The 20973-nt window shown below is 33.2% G+C and overlaps 1 protein-coding gene and 1 long non-coding RNA gene across 2 annotated transcripts; both read right to left on the bottom strand.

The window, feature by feature from the left end:
- Window positions 1–1877: 1877 nt before the first annotated feature.
- Window positions 1878–3000, bottom strand: LOC115952604. Its single transcript, XR_004083481.1, has 3 exons — window positions 2892–3000; window positions 2649–2793; window positions 1878–1918 (listed from the first exon to the last, which is right to left on the bottom strand). It is a non-coding gene; the product is annotated as an uncharacterized LOC115952604 (long non-coding RNA).
- A 10628-nt stretch (window positions 3001–13628) lies between these two features.
- Window positions 13629–16300, bottom strand: LOC115954065 (probable serine/threonine-protein kinase PBL12). The gene is made up of 6 exons (XM_031071920.1): window positions 16087–16300; window positions 15695–15912; window positions 15449–15593; window positions 14580–14707; window positions 14357–14477; window positions 13629–14060 (listed from the first exon to the last, which is right to left on the bottom strand). The coding sequence occupies exons 1-6, from the start codon at window positions 16214–16216 to the stop codon at window positions 13717–13719; spliced, it is 1086 nt and encodes a 361-aa protein (XP_030927780.1). The 5' UTR covers window positions 16217–16300; the 3' UTR covers window positions 13629–13716.
- Between the last annotated feature and the right edge of the window lie 4673 nt (window positions 16301–20973).

The following is a 20973-nucleotide window of genomic DNA, read 5'->3' as shown; positions in this document are numbered from 1 at the left end:
GTGGAAAAATTGTAAAGTCTCAAATCCTACTTCACAAGATCTGAGAAAGTTAAAAAAAAAAAAAAAAAAAGAGGTTACTATATGACTTAGCTAGTCAACACAACCTAGCTTTCAAAAGTCTGAGACGTGAGAGAAAAGCTAGTCAATAATGTACCCTCAATTACAATAATTATAATTATAAAGACCTTTTCTTTTTATAGAAAACTTGTAACTTTATTACAACAAAGATAAATTTAGTACATCATGAGTGATAGTTGACTCAATTAGTGATGGATTTTCTACTATCCAGGTTACAAAATTATCACTATTGACTATATCTTTGGCATGTTTAGCCAAAATATAAGATGGCTTATTACCTTGAAGCCTCACAAACGATACTTGAGCTACTCTAAAATCCTGGAGCTAATGATATACCCTAACTAAGATATTTGAGATAATAATAGGTGGTGTGGATAAACTCAAGAGAGCATCAGACATGATCTTGGAGTTACATTCAAGGATCACTTCCCTTATACCAACATCCCAAGCAAATGAAACCCCAGCCTCCATAGCTTTGGCCTCAATTTCCAAAGGTCCTAGTGGTTGTTGAACTTGTTTGCTTAAAGTTGCTATCACCCTACCTTCATGGTCTCAAATTACCACACCCACCCTAGCCTGGCCAAATTGACTAAAAACCACTCCATAAAGACTTAGGTAAACAAGGTGTGTCCTGACCATGTGGGCTAGTTAAAGTTGCATTTTTACCGGATTGTCCTTTAATTTTTTCTTTACTTAAACATAGGGGTGTAGGGATTTTTTTGAATAAAAAAAAAAAAATGAGGAATCCAAATAGGGAAATCCCCTTAAATAATAGTATAGAGAAGAGATGAGGCTATTTTTTTTTTTTTTTGGTTAGTAATCTTATTTTGTAGAGTTTTTTATTATTATTATTATATATATAATATTTATTTTGAAAATTTAATTTATAAGTGGATAAAGTAATTTAAAAATTAACAGGAGAGTGGTCCTATTGTTTTAATAGGAGTTAAAGTTGCATTTTTACCGAATTGTCATTTAGTTTTGTCCCTACTTAAACATAGGAGTGTAAGAACTTTTTTGAATAAAAAAATTAGGAATCCAAACAAAAAAACTCTTAAATAATAGTATAGATAAATAATATTACATAAATAATCAAAATTTGATCCAAAATTTTGATTCAAATAATTTGCACATCTAATGGGGTATAGCTGTCAAGCATAGACAGCAATTGTCAGTTTCCTTTACCTCACCCAATGTGTTCCTATCGTTTTCTTTCTTCTATTTCCCTTCTATAAATACCACCTTCCTCCCTTTTTCTCTCTCCCTCAGACTCACCGATCTCTCTCTTTCTCTCTCTCTCTCTGTCCGTTTCCCTTTCGATCCATAGAGGGTTTTACTGGGGTTCTAACTTCCAACCCCAGACGATTCTTCGGACAAAAACGCCAAACCCTAGATTTCTGATTCAAACCCCTAAAATCTTGCTCTTTCTCTTTCCATTATTGAATTCGAAGCTCCTTGTTTTTGTTTTTGTTTATTTTCTTCATTTTTCCAAGCTTCGTGTTCTGAGCTCAACACTTCTTATTTTGGTTCACTTGCTCACTGTACTGTAGATCCAAAACCCTAGAAAATGACTGGTAAGCCCTTCGGAGCTCAATTTTCTATTATTTATGTCAATAATTCTGCTCCTCTATTTTCAAATTGCCAATCTCTAGGGTTTTCTCGCTACGCTCTTTTTTCATTCCAGTAGAAATTAAGCTTTACTTTGAGTTTGTTTTTCGTTAGAGAAAAGGTTTTCAGAGTAAAATTGTAAATTCATGTTTGTGGAGTAATGGATGATTTGGGAAAACGTCGTACTCAAATCCAGGAGCCACTTTAATCCTTTGAAGCCAAGTAAGACTACCTAAACACAAACATAAGGAATTTAATGACACAGTATTAACAATTTATCTACAAAAGTAATGATTTATAATTATAACTTTACTATCAAATTTTAACATATCTAGATAAATGACAACTAATTCACTACGTTCCAACAAAAGTTCAATATATTTATCATATTACAACTGAATTACCTGTTACCTCAAAATAAGAATAGGTTTATTCTTGAAAAACTAACCCCCCACCCCCCAAAAATAAATCTTACACCACCAGTTGGACCACCCCATGTTTTCCAAGATGCTTCATCCATAATTGAAATCCACATTCAAGCTTGAAAAATATGACAATTAATAGATTTTAGAGTAAAAGCGGAAACAAGGAGAGAAGTTAAAATATAATATTAGAGTGAATTTGTGGTACATATCAAATGCCAATTTTTTTTAATTGGTAAGTTACTTATACACCCAATGGGTTATGAACCCACGACTTCACCTTCCACATAGCAGTTGTAAAGGGAAGAGGTGGTTAAGATATGCTATTTTCAACAATTTGGGAGTCTTCTTCTATTATTTCAAAATTCGGGATATGGTAAGAATATAACGCACCACCAAAATTATATTTAGTTTTATACCAATTCATTTTAATTGAAATGGCACTTCTCCCATAACAATAGATTGGGTACAAATGACACATTTAGATGGAGCCGATCTTATAGCAAAAAAAATAGAACAACAATAGTAATACCTTATTACCTGTGGTAGCCAAGTTACGAACAGTATCCAAAGGATTGAGGTCATAAACAACACCTTCAAGGTAGCGTCTATTACAATAGCCTAACAAATTTACCACGTTTGGATGTTGTTTTGCACTTGGTTGTGTTAAAAACATTACTTCTTCCTGTCACAAATCATGTAAAAAATGATCACTTTCAAATGCGAAAACAGGAAACACAAAAAATAATTGCAAGAACTTAATTAAGTAAAAACCATATATACATTAAAACTTTCAATTCCGTCGAGATGACACGATGTTGGTAGAGTATAATCCCAAATCTTCACAGTGACAACCCAATCTTCAAAAGGAAGCCAGCCATGTCGGATTGTCCCGCGGTACAGATTGGTAAATAAGGTTTCTCCAATCAAATTTTTTTCATTAAAATTGTCAGTCATATCAGCCAATTCTTCCATTGAATATAAGAGCGGCTTGTGAGATCCTACCCAACACAACACAAGAGATACAGAATTTCTTCAATTATTTAAATAGAACAGAGAGAGAGAGAGAGAGAATGAATGTAGATTAATGAGAAGAATGTAAACAAACCCCAATAAAATAAAAACGCAATTGATTGATAGAAAGTAGATACCAATGGAAGGAAGAGATTTATGGACAGGCAAAACTCGGGGTGGAGCGAGACGGTCGCGTTGTATAACTTGCTCTCTATGTTCAAGAAAAGCCTTATTGTAGATAAACGGTTCCCTGGTTTCCACTTCCATTCTTCACAGCAACAAATAACACCAAAACCCTAATTCTTAAACTTCTCTTCTCTCGCTTCTTTGTCCTTCCTATTCGTACTAACAACTCAGTATTTCCCATCCTTTACTCCGACACCATATATATACCGCCTGTAAACCGTTTTTTTAATTTTAAATAAAATAAATACTAAAGTATTATTTTACTTCCTAAATTCCATTAAAAGTCTGTTTTTGTTTTTTATTCTTAAACTTTAAAAAATTCATTTTTTACCTTTAAATTATTAAAAAAAATCCATTTTTTACCCTTTTTTTATCCTAATTTTTTTTTATTATTCAAAAAAACTATTTACAAAGTTTAGAGATGAAAAAAGAACTTTTTAAAGTTTAGGGATGACAATTAAACAAATTTTTATTAAAGTTTAGGGATCAAAATAGTATTTTATCATAAAATAAAATTTGAGAATATTTATATCTATACTATTATCTAAGATGCTTCCCATATTTGAAATCCTTAATTTTGATGTCCAAATACCTTCAAAATTACCTGTAAGGCCTCAATTTGTAACGATCTCAAACCGGTCTTGGGTTTGTACGTTAAAAAGGCCCAAACAATAAAATTTGTAGAGCGTGGATGTTCAAGAACTAGATTAACTTCTTTAAAAGTAAAAAGATTCAACCTCACGTTTATAGATAGATTAGAGCCGATATAACAATCTGTTTTTCTTTGAAACCAATACAGTTCTGTGGTTTTCAAGCTTTTTTCCTAAGTGTTCTTTTTGTTTTTTTTTTTTTATGTTCCGATCCTTTTCTGCATGCTTTTCTTTCATGTTATATACCGCCCTCTTCATTCTATCTTCACCACACACGTGTAGGTTGGGTTCAGGGGATCTCTTTCTGTCCCATCTAACACCTTCTAAAACCTCCTTCTAGCAGTTGTAAGGATGCTTCATCACTGCTCAGGCATCACTTCCACATTAATGCGGCCAAAGAGTTGGTTGAGAGGCAATTAATGCGGAGGCAACTGTTGCCATAGATATTTGTTTGCCTTCTCTCTCTCTTACCTTTGGTCCCTTATCCCACCTTTAGCGGTGACGTAGCTCCGAAGTATGTTTGTAATAAGATGGCGTCCTGATCGTCCTCGGACTCATATCGCCGAGAAGGATTTTGTCCTCGGACGAATACTAAGGCACTCTTCCTTTCGTTTGGTTACCCCAACAGCCTGATATGGGCCTCCTCGCGAGCTCGTGACTCGTTCCAGTCGCGAGCTTGAGTTGCCAGAATGCCCTGTTTAGTTGAAATATGACTTTTCGCATTCCTCATACACACCATTATAAATACTCTTATACCCACAAAATGTTAAGAGTTTCCAAAGAGAATTTTGAGAGAGAAACCCTAGATAAAAACAAGATCGACTCATCCACAATCTTAATCCTTTGATTCTCCAAATTTCTCTACTCTTACCCTCTCCATTGACATATTCTTGAGATGTACATTTAGCTAAATCCTTATCTCACCATACTTATATCAGTGAGGAGGTATTTTGGTGCTTGGGAAGCAGTTTGGAAGGGACCAATTCATTTGGTTGATGCAATGGGCTATTACGGGATCTGGTAAACTAGAGAAGACAAGGTTCGGCGTAAATCATGGTTTTATGCTTTGGCTCTAAAAATGACATGGATCTATGAGAAATCCATAAGAGTGGCTTTGTAAATTGGCATGAAAATGGATGTGAATTGATAGCCCATTTGTATTTTATAAGTGAAGTATATGTTGCTAGAATAAGTAGTGAACAATAAGTGACATACCTAACTTTGAGGATTTAATTCTAAAGTTAGGGTGAATGATTTAAGTTATAAATTAGTATGCTCATCATTTGGTATATCTGGATCATAGATAAATTTTTAATTCCTTGGTTTCATGGTTTAGTACTCAAAGAAGGGTTTCTAAACCATTCTACTGCTATTTTCATGTTGTTGTTTTGTTCAATGTGTTGTGTGTTGCTATATGAGTGTATATGGTTATATGTCTATGCTTAACGGATTTTATGTTTATGCATACATTATTGCCCTAATCTTAAGCACATTTTGAAATGAAGTTAGCTTCACTAGAGATATGATATAAATATGAGAATGATGGTTTTTCTTTAGTTTGGTACATTATTTTGTTTGATGTATGCATAATATGTTTTTGGGTACGTATCTCTTTGAGATGGGATTATGATTTCCTTAATTTTGAGAGTTAAGTGTGATTAATGATTAAGAAGGTTTCCTTGATTTTCTTTGGCTATGCTTAAGCGAGAATTGATAATAATAAGCTTTGATATTTGGTTTAGGTGTTACCAGCTCCCAAGTCTAAGCTCCTTCAACTTTAGGCTCTCGGTTCCTCTACTTTCAGGTGAGAAATAAGTGATATGGGAATTTGGTAAGTCATGAGGTTATTTTAAAATGTATTATGCACTAAAATCATGGAAATATAATCATGTTTTAGATGAAGATATGTTCATGAGCTTTCAAAACCTTATGTATATGATTTAAGCATATTATGTTATTACATATTTCATGAACATGATATTCAAATAAAATCATGGAAATGCTATTATTATGAAATGTTATGTAAAAGTATGAATTTCAATATGATGTATAAGTATGAAATTTTTTCAGGTTATGTCATCTGGTATGATCTGAACTCGGCCAGTAGTTGTCAAAATTACTGGCTTTCCATGGAAAACGTTATATGATTGGCCATTAAAAGTGGCATGGACTCTATTGCACCTGCCCTTTTTGGGAATAGCCAACTTATGGAGGATGCCAACCTCCCCCTGTGGCTGCAAGGAAGTACGTCTCGCCCTTGGAGTGGATAGGGCGGAGGGTGAAAAATTGATTCATCGCCTAGATTAGGTCTAGAAATCATATTGGGCCTTTTGGATCACTCACTTACATACATAGGTCTGCATACTAGATTATGAGTCCAGAGTTTGTCTACGACTTGGGAAGGTGTTAGGCATCCAAAACAGCCCAGCTTGCGGACTAGCCTCCATTATGTGTTGCTAGGCATACTTAGATAAAGAAGTTATTAAAAGATCCATAATCCTTAACTTGAACATACATCACGCACTTAATAAAATAACACACACAACATGTTAAAGATTACATCATAATATAAAAAACAAATAAAACACAATTAAACAAAATAAATTAAAAATGGAAAGTTAACAATTAAATAAAACACACCAGGAAAAAAATTCAAATAAACCAAACATGAGAAAAAGACTCAAACAAACATGGAAAATAATTAAACACAAATAATTAACCTAAATAGAGTCAAACATAATCAAATAACATGTGAAAAATGATTAAAACAATAAAAACAAGATTTTTCCCTAATCTATGTTTCGGGTGCGTACACATACTCAACTATGCGTACACATGGTCGAAACCATGCACATGCATACATAATGATGCATACGCATCCTTTAGCACAAAAACTGTAAAATCACATTTTTATGATTTAATCAAAAACAAAACTAAAGAAACATATGAAAAACCCTAACAATAAATATGATCAATTACATCATGGTTAGATTAACAATAAATATAACAAAAAATAAAATAAATACAACAATTAAACTAACATCAAAACAATCAAATAAAATGCATGTCAATAATTAAACTAACATCAAAACAAAGAACATGTTAATATAACGTAAGAACCAAATAAAATCACAAAAACAATAAAGGACAGATTATAAGCAACCTAAAATCATATTGATACATATCAAAAGAATTAAAAACAACAAATAAAAAAAATACAACAATTAGAAAAACTATATTAATAAACTCATGTGAATCATACTAAACAAAACAAAACAAAAAAAAAAAATCCATGGAAAGAATGCTCATCTTGGTTAAGATTATGAGTTTAGAGATTGTTTGACCAACACAAATATTAGATTGAGAGGACAAGAATAATCAAATTAGTTTTGAAAAGGTTTTGAGAAATCAAATTAGAACATCAGTTTCTGTCATAGAACTAACTAAAGAGGGGTTTTGAATTTGTAAAGAAAGTGCTAAGGTGTTGTGTGTGAGTTTTAGAAAAGAGAACTAGGGTTTTAGAGAAGATGGAGGCAAAAAATAAACTCTCTAGCGAGAGTTTTGATTGGAGACATAAGATGAGTATTTATAAGTTAAAATTAGGAATTACGGGGCTATTTAGAGGTCTTTGGACATTCACAAGGGTTTAGGGGCCGGCCCACATCAAATATTGATGTTTTGGGCCCTTATAAGTGAAGTTCCACTACCCAAAAAATGAGTGTGTATACACACACTTGATTCCTGCATATGCGTACTATAAATTTGACTACTCTGATGGCCTGAATTCAAATTGCCATAACTCACTTAATATAAATTCAAATTAGGGAAAATTTTTGTTCAAATTGAAGCCCAAGATGTCTACTTTCCAATGAAACTAACCTCACTTAGACATTATTTGTGGATCAAAAGGTATGGTCAAAATAGTGAGCAAATGTCATTTTTCAGCATTGTTTTCAAAGCGATTTGAGCACTTTTGAGTTGTGATTACTTTCATACTATTGTAAACTCTTTAATTACCTTTGTTTGACGTATGTCAAGCTCATCATTAGGGTTGGAGACCAAAATTTATTAACGAGTACAAAATGAGGCGTTTATAGTTGCCCCTCTTTTAACTTTGGTTGCACTACAAGTATAGTTAAAAGTCTTAAGAGACAAACATGCAGGCAATTGTACAAACATGGGGGCGTGCTTAAAAAAGGTGATTAGTGCAATTCTAACAAGAAGTGTGAAAAGCACATGAGACATAAAAGAAAGTATGAGCTGTTTGAGTTTTAAGAACTTCACCTTCATGACACACATACATGCAAGCAATCATGAAAACAAGAAATGTACCTTAAGAGACATAAAAGAAAATCTGAGATGCTTTTGAGTTTTAAGGACTCTACTTGAAGTTGGGGGAACCACTTGTAGCGAGCAATTTACGTCCAAACACAAACAGGCCACTTAAGAATGAGAAATTTACGCCAAAGGGACCACTCAATTGAGCAGTTTCTGTCCAAACACAAGCAAATCACTCGAGAATCAGCAATTTACACCAAAGGGACCATTCAACCGAGCAATTTACATCCAAAAACAAACAAGCCACTCAAGAATGAGCAATTTACACCAAAGACACAAATAGTCATACATGACTCACACAAACACAAAATCGCACAAGGTTTGCAAAAACAAACACACAAGATTCATGCAAACATGCAAGAATGCAAAACATACACAAACTCACATAAGAAAAAGAACACACATTCACACAAGAGTGAAGCAAATAAACACACAAGACTCACATAAACACCAAAGAAACATGTGATAAAAAAAAAAAAAAACTATAAAAAATCACACACAACTTACATGAACAACGAAGATGTATGCAAAAGTTTAGTAACACAAAACATAATCACACAAGACTCACATCAAACACCAAAGATGCATATGATTACAAAAAATAACAACATGGATGAACACAAAAACAAATGGGCAAACAAGCATAACAAAACATGCAAACACACATGATGTTAAACAAGATGGGCCTAGGGCTCAAGACAAAACAAGGATGGGCCTAAGGCCCAACACAAAGCAAGAAGAGGCCTAACGCCCAAATAGAGTATGAGATGGGCCTAAGGCCCAAGATGAAACAAGGACACAAAAAAGCAAAAAAAAAAAAAAAATGTGAAAAACCACATGAGAATATGATTTTTTTTAATAAGAGTATATATGATTTTAAAGAGTTAATATTAAGTTTAATAACATTGTAAGAAATGAAAGAAACACAGTCTAAAAGGCTTTTGTTATATTATTCTGATAAGAAAAAGTACAATTATTTCTATAAAAAGTATGTAAGTTATTATTATGAATAGTATAAAATACTATGCATGAAAATATGTTCTCCTATTTGAATATCCATAAAATTAAATGCTTTGGTTTATACGCATTCTTATTAAATTCTCATGTAACTTAATCTTACTGAGTTGTGTAGCTCAACATTTCCACTCTTTTAGTTAATAGGTTTTATCCTAGAGCAGAGGAAGCCTGAGTCAAGTTTTGAAAGGAGCTGGTTTTAGTTTTAAAAGTACAATCCTATTTTGGTAGTTTGATGTTTAGCTTTGTAGTATTATGTATTTTAGGATCTATTGATGAGAGTTGTATATTTTAGTGTAATCAAAGATGTATTATGTGAAAGTATGGAATTTGAATAATTGGTGGATTAAGTTATTCCTCGATTATAGTGTAGATGTTCTAAATATTAAGTGAAAATTTTATATCAAGAAAGTAAAGAAATAAGAATGAAAAAAGAAAAAGAAAAGAGGAAAGCTTTTGTTTAAAGTATAGTAAGTTCTTGTTAATATCAGTGTAAGGACACGAAAATTAGGGGCCCAAACCAACCTAGAATAGTGAAGCCTGTACCACCCAACTAGGCCTAAACAGATAAATATTTGTTTAGAGAGTGGATAAAATAAGTCAGGCTCAAGTCTGAAGATTCAAATAGGAAGGGAATGAACAGAAGTTAAAAACAAGTATATTGATGGTTTCTTACAAACTCACTCGAGGACAATGTTCTTATGCCAGGTTACACACTGTTCTCTCTCTCTCTCTCTCTTCCTATTGTTCTTGTTCTAATATCTTTTTCTTGATTTTTTGCTGGGGCTTCATCTGGAAGTTCTCTTCCTTTATTTACTCCCATGTTTCTTGCATCCTAGCCCTCCATCTGCGATCCTTTAGTTCCTCCTTAGGACACTTGTCCCATTAGACTCTTATTGAATGTGGTAGAAGGAGCTACTTAGCTGTGAACTTACTGTTTAGGGGTCATTTCCTCATCAATACAACTGATAAAATTGTAATGCGAGGTAGTAGGTGAGCTTTCACAGGAAACTTCTCTCAACTACCTTGACTCTCTCTCTAAATGCCATTCTCTTCGTCCAGATTTCTAGGAGGTATTTTGTCTCTTCCCCTCCTCTCCATTGGCAACCCCACTCCTCGGGCTTAAAGTGCTTTCACCTAAGGAACGAGTGATGGTCTTAGTGGTTTTATCATTCCTTAGTCCTCGGGCCCCCACAATCAAGCTCAAGCTTGATATTAGCATGTCGGTCATAGTTACAAATCCGAGTATCTGGTTTGGGTCATGATAGTAGTAGTTTTTAATTTTCAAGGACCAACTTAGGTTCCCTAAAAAAGTAGCAACTAAAATAGAAATTGGCCCAAAATATAGGAACCAAAAATGTATTTTCCTCTATGTTTTAATACCCATAACTTTTAGATGAATATAAGTTCAATTAATTATTTTATATTTAACCATATTAGCACCTAGTATTGTGCGTGTGTGTATATACATATATATCGAACCTCAAGAATTAATTCACACCATTGGTCGTGCAAAAGGAAGGAAAGGGTACATGGCTATCAAGATTGATTTAGAGAAGGCCTATGACAGAATTGAGTGGAGTTTTATCAGGGAAATGCTTGTTAAGTTCAACTTTCCTAGCAAGCTTACAGATATTATCATGAGTTGTGTCTCTTCGGTTTCAACTTCTCTCCTCTTCAATGGGGGCTGCTTAGAATCCTTCCGGCCGTCTAGAGGCATCAGACAAGGGGACCCGCTATCGCCCTATCTATTCATTCTCTGTATGGAATATTTGGGTCACCTAATTGAAGATAAGTGTGCTACCAAGGCTTGGATTCCAATTAAAACTTCAAGGAGTGGGCCTTCTTTTTCGCATCTTTTCTTTGCAGATGACTTGGTTTTATTTGCTGAGGTTGATATGGAAAATTGTATTGCTATTAATGAAGCTCTTCAGGAGTTTTGTTCTAGATCAGGCCAGAAGGTTAGCGAAGCAAAATCCCGTGTTTTCTTTTTGCCTAATGTAGATCCTGATCAAAGAGACCTTTTTTCTAATATGCTTGGCTTTAACTCTACTGACAACCTTGGCAAGTATTTGGGCTTTCCGTTGAAACATGCAGGGGTTCGGAAGCATGATTTTGATTTTGTGCTAGATAGAGTAAAGAAAAAGTTAGCGGGTTGGAAAGCTAATTTACTCTCCATGGCTGGCCGGTTGGTGCTTATTCAAGCTGCTTCCTCTACCATTCCAAATTATGTCATGCAGCAGGCTTCGCTCCCAAATAAAATCCTCAAGAGCATTGATAGGGTCAATAGGAACTTTTTATGGGGATCCTCTGATCATACTAGGAAAATGCATTGGGTCAATTGGGATGCTGTCACTAAGCCAAAGAAGTTGGGAGGTCTGGGATTGCAATCGGCTAAAGGCAGGAATACAGCTCTCCTTGCCAAGCTTAACTGGAGATTTCACACTGAGAATGATGCTCCTTGGGTCAAGGTTCTTAAATATAAATATTGTACGAGGCAGAGAATTAACTCGAGGAATGAAGCTAATCTCCCAAGCTCCCCTACTTGGAAAGGTATGAAGAAAGGTGAGGATACTTTCAAAAAAGGGTTAAAGTGGATCCCAGGGCACGAGAGCAACCTCAATTTTTGGGTTGATTGCTGGTCTAATCTTGGCTCCATTAGAGCCCTCATTCAGGGTCCCCTCCCTCTAGACTTGGCCACCCTCAAGCTTAAAGATGTGATATCTATGGGAAGATGGGATTGGTCGAAGATCCCTTTCAACCTCCCTTTAGGGATTAGAGGAAATCCAAGCAACCCTGATTCCTCTTATAGCAAGGAATAATGATAAGTTGGCATGAAAATTTTCTCCAAAAGGGAGTTTTGATATGGGGAGTGCTTATCTTATTACCTCAAATCTTATGGAAGCAGAATCTTTTGCTGGATCTTGGATTTGGAAACTCCAAACGTTGCCTAGAATTCAGATGTTCATTTGGAGATGCATGCACAATAGTATTGCAGTCAAGGAGGTTATAGCAAAAAGAGGAATCCTTATTGATACTTCCTGCCCGATGTGCCATTCTAAAGCTGAAACTTTAACTCATGCCCTCCGGGATTGTAACATGGTCAAACCGATTTGGTTTAAACTTGGAACCAGCTATCTGTGTCCTTCTTTCTTCTCCCAAGGCATTAAAGATTGGTTGATTTCTAATTCTAGCCTCAAGTCCTCCCAGAATGCAGCCGGTCTTCCTTGGAACATTCTCTTCCCTTATGCGATATGGATGATATGGAAGCAAAGAAACAATGCTTGTTTTTCCAACAAAAGGCCCAACCCGAATATTGACATGGTGGTAACTAAATTAGCAACTGAGTTCTTGCTTTGTGGTGCGAAATCAAATCATAACATTCTCGGCAGGTAATGCAACTGGTGGTGGTTTGATAAGGGATGATCGTGGCAATTGGGTGATGGGTTTTTCTAGGAAGATTGGTAGAGCTGACAGCTTTGTGGTTGAAATTTGGGCTCTCCTGGATGGTCTCCAACTTTGCCGTCATCTGAACATTGGTGTTGTTGTGATTGAACTTGATGCAAAGTCGCTGGTAGAAGTTCTTAATAAGTCTTCATACTACAATACTATGATTTCTCCCCTGCTGGATGACTACAAGCTTTTAATTGATCAATTCCCTGAGGTCCGTGTTGAGCATATTTTCCGGGAAGCTAACAAATGTGCGGATCATTTAGCTAAGTTTGGTCTGGCTCAATCTTTGTTTTTTTCTGTGCATTCTTTTCCCCCTCGAGCTGATTCCTCTGATTGAGGTTGACTCCTTGGGTGTTTTCTGTAACAGGCTTTGTCCTGCCTCTGGTTTTTCCAGTTAGTTCTTAATATAAGTTCCTTTTGACCACAAAAAAAAAATATATATATATATATATATATATATCGAACCTCATGTTCACAAGGTTATTTGCAAACACATTTCTATGTTTGAGTTTGGCTTGTTTTAAATAATTGTTTAGCTTAAACTTACTTTATTTGCTAAATAAACACAGACAAGCCTTTTCCTAAGTAAAGCTCAAATTATTCAAAAAGAGCTCAGTTTACAACCCTATCTAAAACATCTATTAGCAACTTGCTACTTCTATTCTTTTTCTCACTTCTTTTTCGTTGTCTGAAGCGCTGACCCCAAATCCAATCAAATGCACAAGTAAACAAAAATGTGATAACTTGTTCTTCCAGCAGTGCTTCCCATGCAATATACATCATATTTGCGGACCTCATGCGACGCTGAAACCATATACACGAATCAACTTCGTAACTGCAATTGATACAGAACAAGTAATCCTATAAAAAGGTAGTGAAATCAAATAAAGAAATAACTGAATCCTTCTAAAGTCCCAAATTCCCAAATTGATCAGTACAGGTATCATCTGTTTTTACATTCCAACTACATTGCCATAAAGTTGAACAGCTTGTGAACCCTCAAGACGCTTGACAACATCCTTCATGGAAGGACGCTTATCAAGTTCTATTTGAATGCAGCGCATGGCAAGCTCAGTTATCATTATTCCATCAGAAGCATAAAAGCCAGGGTCTTCAACAAGGCTTTCATGCACAAGATAACGATTAGGCCTATAGTGCTTCCAGGCCCAACGGTAAACCAAAGTCTTCAGAGTATCTTCCTTGTCCACAATTCTTTTTGTTATTAGCCCCAGGAGAACAACACCATAAGAGAAGACATCGTGGTAGGTTACCTCAAATCCACCTTCCTCTGGTCCACCTGACAAACTCAATAATCAATTTGCAGTGAGTAAGAAATACTCAAAAAAACATAGTTTTTCTAGATAAATCCATTAGTGTAAGCCGTTAGAGGCTCTTATCATAATGCTGTTATAGCTCGTCAAAACATGATGAATGCTTTACATTGTGTACAGCCTGGTCCATAATGAAGTTGTCCAACTCCTACGGCATAAAAATTAAGAGAGAAGAAAAGAAAGAAAGTAGAATACTAACACTAGATGAACAAATCTAAAAGCATGCATTGAATTGAAAACATATAACTTCAAGCCTCAATACCTAAGGGGAAGTCTTCTGGATCATCATAGCCAACAGTCAACAGTTGCTCTTTGAGGCGAGTCAGCTTACCAAGAATACCTCCGCTCATGGTTGAAAAGTCAAATATCTTTGGGTTGCAATCCTAAACATCACATTAAAAAGTCAAGGATAAAGCAAAAAAAAAAGAGTAAAAAGAGGGAAAAAGATGGATTTACTGATAGCTATCAAGAGTCAATTACTGAACTTGATCAAGAATTATATGAGCTGCGTTAATGTTGCGCACTAAATAAGGCTTTTTTGGATCATGAAGAAATTCAAGTGCACGAGCAAATCCAAGAGCCACTTTAATCCTTTGAAGCCAAGTAAGACTACCTAAACACAAACATAAAGAATTTAATGACAGTAATAACAATTTATCTACAAAAGTAAAAATTATAACTTCACTACCAAATTTTAACATATCTGGATAAATACAACCAATTCACTACGTTCCAAAAAAAGTCCAATGTATTTACCATATTACAACTGAATCACCTGTGACCTCAAAATAAAAAAAGGTTTTTTCTTTAAAATACCATCCCTGGGACCCCCCCCCAAAAAATAAATCTTACACCACCAGTTGGACCATCCCATGTTTTCCAAGATGCTTCATCCATAATATAAATCCACATTCAAGTTTGAAAAAAATGACAATTAATAAATTTTAAAGTAAAGCGGGAACAAGGAGAGAAGTTAAAATATAAAATTAGAGTGGATTTGTGGTACATATCAAATGCCAATTTTTTTAAATTGTTAAGTTACTCACACACCCAATGGGTCGTGAACCCACGACTTCACCCCCACATAGCAGTTATAAAGGGAAGAGGTGGTAGTTGAGCTAGAACTCATTGGCAATTTTAAGATATGCTATTTTCAATCATTTGGGAGTCTTATTCTATTACTCCAAAATTTGAGATATGGTAAAAATCTAGCGCACCACCAAAATTATATTTAATTTATACCAATTGATTTGAATTGAAATGTCACTTCTCCTATAACAATGGATTGGGTACAAATGAGACATTTAGATGGAGCCAATCTTATAGCAAAAAAATAGAACAACAATAGTAATACCTGTGGTAGCCAAGTTATGAACAGTATCCAAAGGATTGAGGTCATAAACAACAGCTTCAAGGAAGCGTCTATTAGAATAGCCTAACAAATTTACCACGTTTGGATGTTGTTTTGCACTTGGTTGTGTTAAAAACATTACTTCTTCCTGTCACAAATCATGTAAAAAATGATCACTTTTTTCAAATGCGAAAACAAGAAACACAAAAAATAATTGCAAGAACTTAATTAAGTAAAAAACATATATACATTAGTAATTTCATTTGCGTTGAGATAACACGATGTTGGTAGAGTATAATCCCAAATCTTCACAGTGACAACCCAATCTTCAAAAGGAAGCCAGCCATGTCGGATTGTCCCACGGTACAGTTTGCTAAATAAGGTTTCTCCAATCAAATTTTTTTCATTAAAATTGTCAGTCATATCTGCCAATTCTTCCATTGAATATAAGAGCGGCTTGTGAGATCCTACCCAACACAACACAAGAGATTCAGAATTTCTTCAATTATTTAAATAAAACACAGAGAGAGAGAGAGAGAGAGAGAGAGAGAGAGAGAGAATGAATGAATGTAGATTAATGAGAAGAATGTAAACAAACCCCAATAAAATAAAAACGCAATTGATTGATAGAAAGTAGATACCAATGGAAGGAAGAGATTTATGTACGGGCAAAACTCGGGGTGGAGCGAGACGGTCGCGTTGTATAACTTGCTCTCTATGTTCAAGAAAAGCCTTATGGTAGATAAACGATTCCCTGGTTTCCACTTCCATTCTTCTCAGCAACAAACAACACCAAAACCCTAATTCTTTAAACTTCTCTTCTCTCGCTCCTTTGTCCTTCCTATGAGCATCACTACTCACTACTCAATATTTCCCACCCTTTACTCCGACACGGACACCTAATATATACCGCATGTAAACCGTTTTCTTTAATTTTAAATAGAATAAAGTGTAAAGCACTGTCTTAGACAGTTTATTTTTTATTACTAAACTTTAAAAAATTTATTTTTTATTCTTAAATTATTAAAAAAATCATATTCCGCCCATAAAATATTGAAATTTTTTTATTTATATCCTTAAATTTTATTAAAAATTTATTTTTCATCCTTAACTTATTAAAAAAAATTCTTTTTTATCCTTATTTTTGTCTTTATACTATTCAAAAAACTCTTTACAAAGTTTAGGGGCGAAAAAAGAACTTTTTAAAGTTTAGGGACCAAAATTATGTTTTACTTTAAAATAAAATTTGAGAGTATCTATATCTATACTATCATTTAAAAGGCTTCCTATATTTAAAATCCTTAATTTTGATATCCAAATACCTTCAAAACTATCCGTTTGTAAATATTAAATAGTAAGGTTAGATATGTAAAATTACTAATTTAAAAACTCCAAAATATTAGATAAATTAAAAAAAAAATACATTGCCTACAAAAATGGGAATGCTCCCACTAAGTACTAACCCACTTATTCTAAACAATCAAAACATTTTTTTTCTTTAAAGAAAATTAGAAACATAAGGTAAATAACACAGGTTTCTAATATTTTATTTAAAAATAAAAAATAAAAACAACCTCACATTCGGTAAAAAAAAGACTCAACTAAATAGATATATACACTTTTGATTTTGCTCTCCCACATTTAACTCCCATAAAAACTCCTATAATTTAAAATGCTCTTTTTTTTTTTTTTTATTATCAAATTTAAAATGTTCTTAATCTCTATATATTTAGAGGATTCAAAAAGTTAGTTATAGTTTCAAAAATACCCCTAATCTAATTAGATAATCCTTATTCTTAAAAAATAAAAACTGGGGTTAAAATTGTAATTCAACAAAATTCAAAAAAAAAAAAAAAAAACTACTAGAGAAACTTTTTTCTTAAAAATTAGGACATTCTCTATTTAAATTTAAATATATCTCACACACGTTTGATTCACTTTTTCCTAAAAACTAGAACACACTAATCCTAGCATTTATGTTCTTAAATTTTCTTAAATTTTAGTTTCTTAAAAATTCATTTATGTGTAACCTCACTTACAATAGATAAATTTAAATTGAAAAATTACAATAAACTCAAAAAAAAAAAAAAAAAAAGCTTCATCGCACGTGTGGAGCACGTGTGATGAGGTTAGTGTGTGTGTATTCTTTAATATCTATACTATATATCTATATCTATCTTCTATAGAATCTATATCTAAACTACTATTTAAAGGTCTCTCATTTTTGTGGTTCGAAATTATCTGTGCAATCTAGGTTTAAATAGGGACAAAATGGGTATGCCTAGATTGGAATATGAATGGTTACAATTCTCCTATATTCCTTTAGGCCGCGTTTGGGAGAAGGAAATGGAATGGAATGGAAAAGAATGAAAAGAATAATTTTAGAATATTCTTCACTTCCCTTGTTTGGGAGTTTTAATAAAGGGAATGAAATGAATATGAGGGAACACTCATTCCTTTCTATTCCCTTAAAATCACAAATATTCATTCCCCCTGAAATTGGGAGGAATGGGAGGGAATGAAATTAAATTTAATAATTTTTTTACTAAAACTCTCAAAATACCCCTATATATTAAACCATTTATTTTAAAATAGGGGTCTAATAGTAATATTGTTATAAAATGATTTCATTTCATTTCCTCCATGTTGCTCCCAGAGAAGATTACTTACATTCCATTTATTTTCATTCATTTCCATTCATTTATTTTAAAATATCCAATCAAGGTTATTTAGGCTTCGTTTGGGAGTTCATAAGGGAATGGAATGAAATAGAATGGAATGATCATAAGGGATCAAAAAGGAATAGAATGGAATGGGATGTATTTAAATAAGGGAAAGGAATGGAAAAGAATGAAATAGAATGTAATGGGAATTTTTTTTTTTTAGTAAATAGTAATACTTACTAGAACACACACGAAAATAATAATAGTGTTTTAAATCGGGTTTATAATATATTACATAACCAGAGTACAGCTACAAAAGGGCCTAACCTTTGTAGTTGTAAACTGAAATTATAAACAGTGGACACTAGACACACACAACCAATATGGGACAAACATCCCTATTTTTTTTTTTTTTTAGTAAACAGTAATACTTACTAGAACACACATGAAAATAATAATAGTGTTTTAAATTGGGTTTATAATACATTACATAATTAGAGTATAACTATAAAATGGCTTAACCTTTGTAGTTGTAGACTGGGGTTATAAATACCAGACACTAGATACACACAACCAATGTAGGACAAACATCCCTATTCTTTTTTTTTAAGTAAACAATAATACTTACTAGAACATACACGAAAATAATTTTAGTATTTTAAATTGAGTTTATAATACATTACATAACTAGAATACAACTACAAAAGGGCCTAACCTTTGTAGTTATAGACTGAGGTTATAAACAGCAGACACTAGACACACATAACCAACCAATGTGGGACAAATATCCTTATTTTTTTTTGAGTAAACAGTAATACTTACTAAAACACACATGAAAATAATAATAGTGTTTTAAACTGGATTTATAATACATTACATAACTAGAGTACAACTACAAAAGGGCATAACTTTTGTAATTGTAGACTAGGGTTATAAACAGCGAATACTAGACACACACAACCAATGTGGGACAAACATCGCAAATTTTTTTTTTGAGTAAACAGTAATACTTACTAGAACATACGAAAATAATAATAGTATTTTAAACTGGGTTTATAATACATTACATAATTAGAATACAACTACAAAAGGGCCTAACCTTTGTAGTTGTAGACTGGAGTTATAAATCGTGGATACTAAACACACACAACTAATGTGAAATTAAGTAACCTTGATTGGATATTTTAAAATAAAGGAATGGAAAGAAATGAAAATAAATGAAATGTAAGTAATCTTATTTGGGAGCAACATAGAGGGATTGAAATGAAATCATTTTATGACAATATTACTATTAGACCCTATTTTAAAATAAATGGTTGAATATATATGGGTATTTTGAGAGTTTTAGTAAAAAAATCATTAAATCTGATTTCATTTCCTCCCATTCCTCCCAATTTCAGGGGAAATGAAAATTTGAGATTTTAAAGGAATAGAAAGGAATGAGTGTTCCTTCATATTAATTCCATTTCCTCCCACTTAAACTCCCAAACAAGGGAATGATCTTTTCATTCCCTTTATTAAAACTCTCAAACAAGGGAAGTGGAAAATATTCTAAAATTATTCTTTTCATTCCTTTCTATTCCATTCCATTCCCTTCTCCCAAATGAGGCCTTAATTTCACATTAGTTGTATGTATTTAGTGTCCACTGTTTATAATCCCAATCTACAACTACAAAGTTAGGCCCTTTTGTAGTTGTATTCTTGTTGTGTAATGTATTATAAACTCGGTTTAAAATACTATTATTATTTTCATGTGTGTTTTAGTAAGTATTACTGTTTACTCAAAAAAAAAATAGGGATGTTTGTCTCACATTGATTGTGTGTGTCTAATGTTCATTATTTATAATCCCAGACTAAAACTACAAAGGTTAGGCCCTTTTGTAGTTGTACTTTAGTTATGTAATGTATTATAAACCCGGTTTAAAACACTATTATTATTTTTGTGTGTGTTCTAGTAAGTATTACTATTTACTAAAAAAAAAAGAATAAGGATGTTTGTCCCACATTGGTTGGTTATGTGTGTCTAATGTCCGCTGTTTATAACCCAAATATACAACTACAAAGATTTGGCCTTTTTGTAGTTGTATTCTAATTATGTAATACATTATAAACCCAGTTTAAAACACTATTATTATTTTCGTGTGTGTTCTAGTAAGTATTATTATTTACTAAAAAAAAAAGAATAGGAATGTTTGTTCCACATTGGTTGTGTGTGTGTAGTATCCGCTATTTATAACCCCAGTTTACAACTACAAAGATTAGACCATTTTGTAGTTATACTCTGATTATGTAATGTATTATAAACCCGGTTTAAAACACTATTATTATTTTCGTGTGTGTTCTAGTAAGTATTACTGTTTATTCAAAAAAAAAAGAATAGGGATGTTTGTCCCACATTGGTTGTGTGTGTCTAGTATCCGCTGTTTATAACCCCAGTCTACAATTACAAAGGTTAGACCATTTTGTAGTTGTACTCTGGTTATGTAATGTATTATAAACCCGGTTTAAAATACTGTTATTATTTTCGTGTGTGTTCTAGTAAGTATTACTATTTACTCAAAAAAAAAAGTTTCCATTACATTCTATTCCATTTCTTTTCCTTACTTAAATACATTCCATTCCATTCCTTTCTATTCCCTTATGATCATTCCATTCTATTCCATTCTATTCCCTTATGAACTTCCAAATGTAGCCTTAATTACTAGAATACTTTACCTATGTTTTTAATTTCATTTTTGATTTACATGTTTCTTTGTTTTCTTTTATTTTTCTTTAATGAGTTAGAATATAATAAATGAGAAATCCCATTCCCATATGTCAATTTATCAGGTTAAAAAAAGAAGAAGTTAAAATGCAAAATTTACC

Source organism: Quercus lobata, chromosome 7 (genome assembly GCF_001633185.2).
Source record: "Quercus lobata isolate SW786 chromosome 7, ValleyOak3.0 Primary Assembly, whole genome shotgun sequence".
In the NCBI taxonomy this organism is placed as follows: Eukaryota; Viridiplantae; Streptophyta; class Magnoliopsida; order Fagales; family Fagaceae; genus Quercus; species Quercus lobata.
This window is presented reverse-complemented; position numbering and strand designations above follow the sequence as displayed.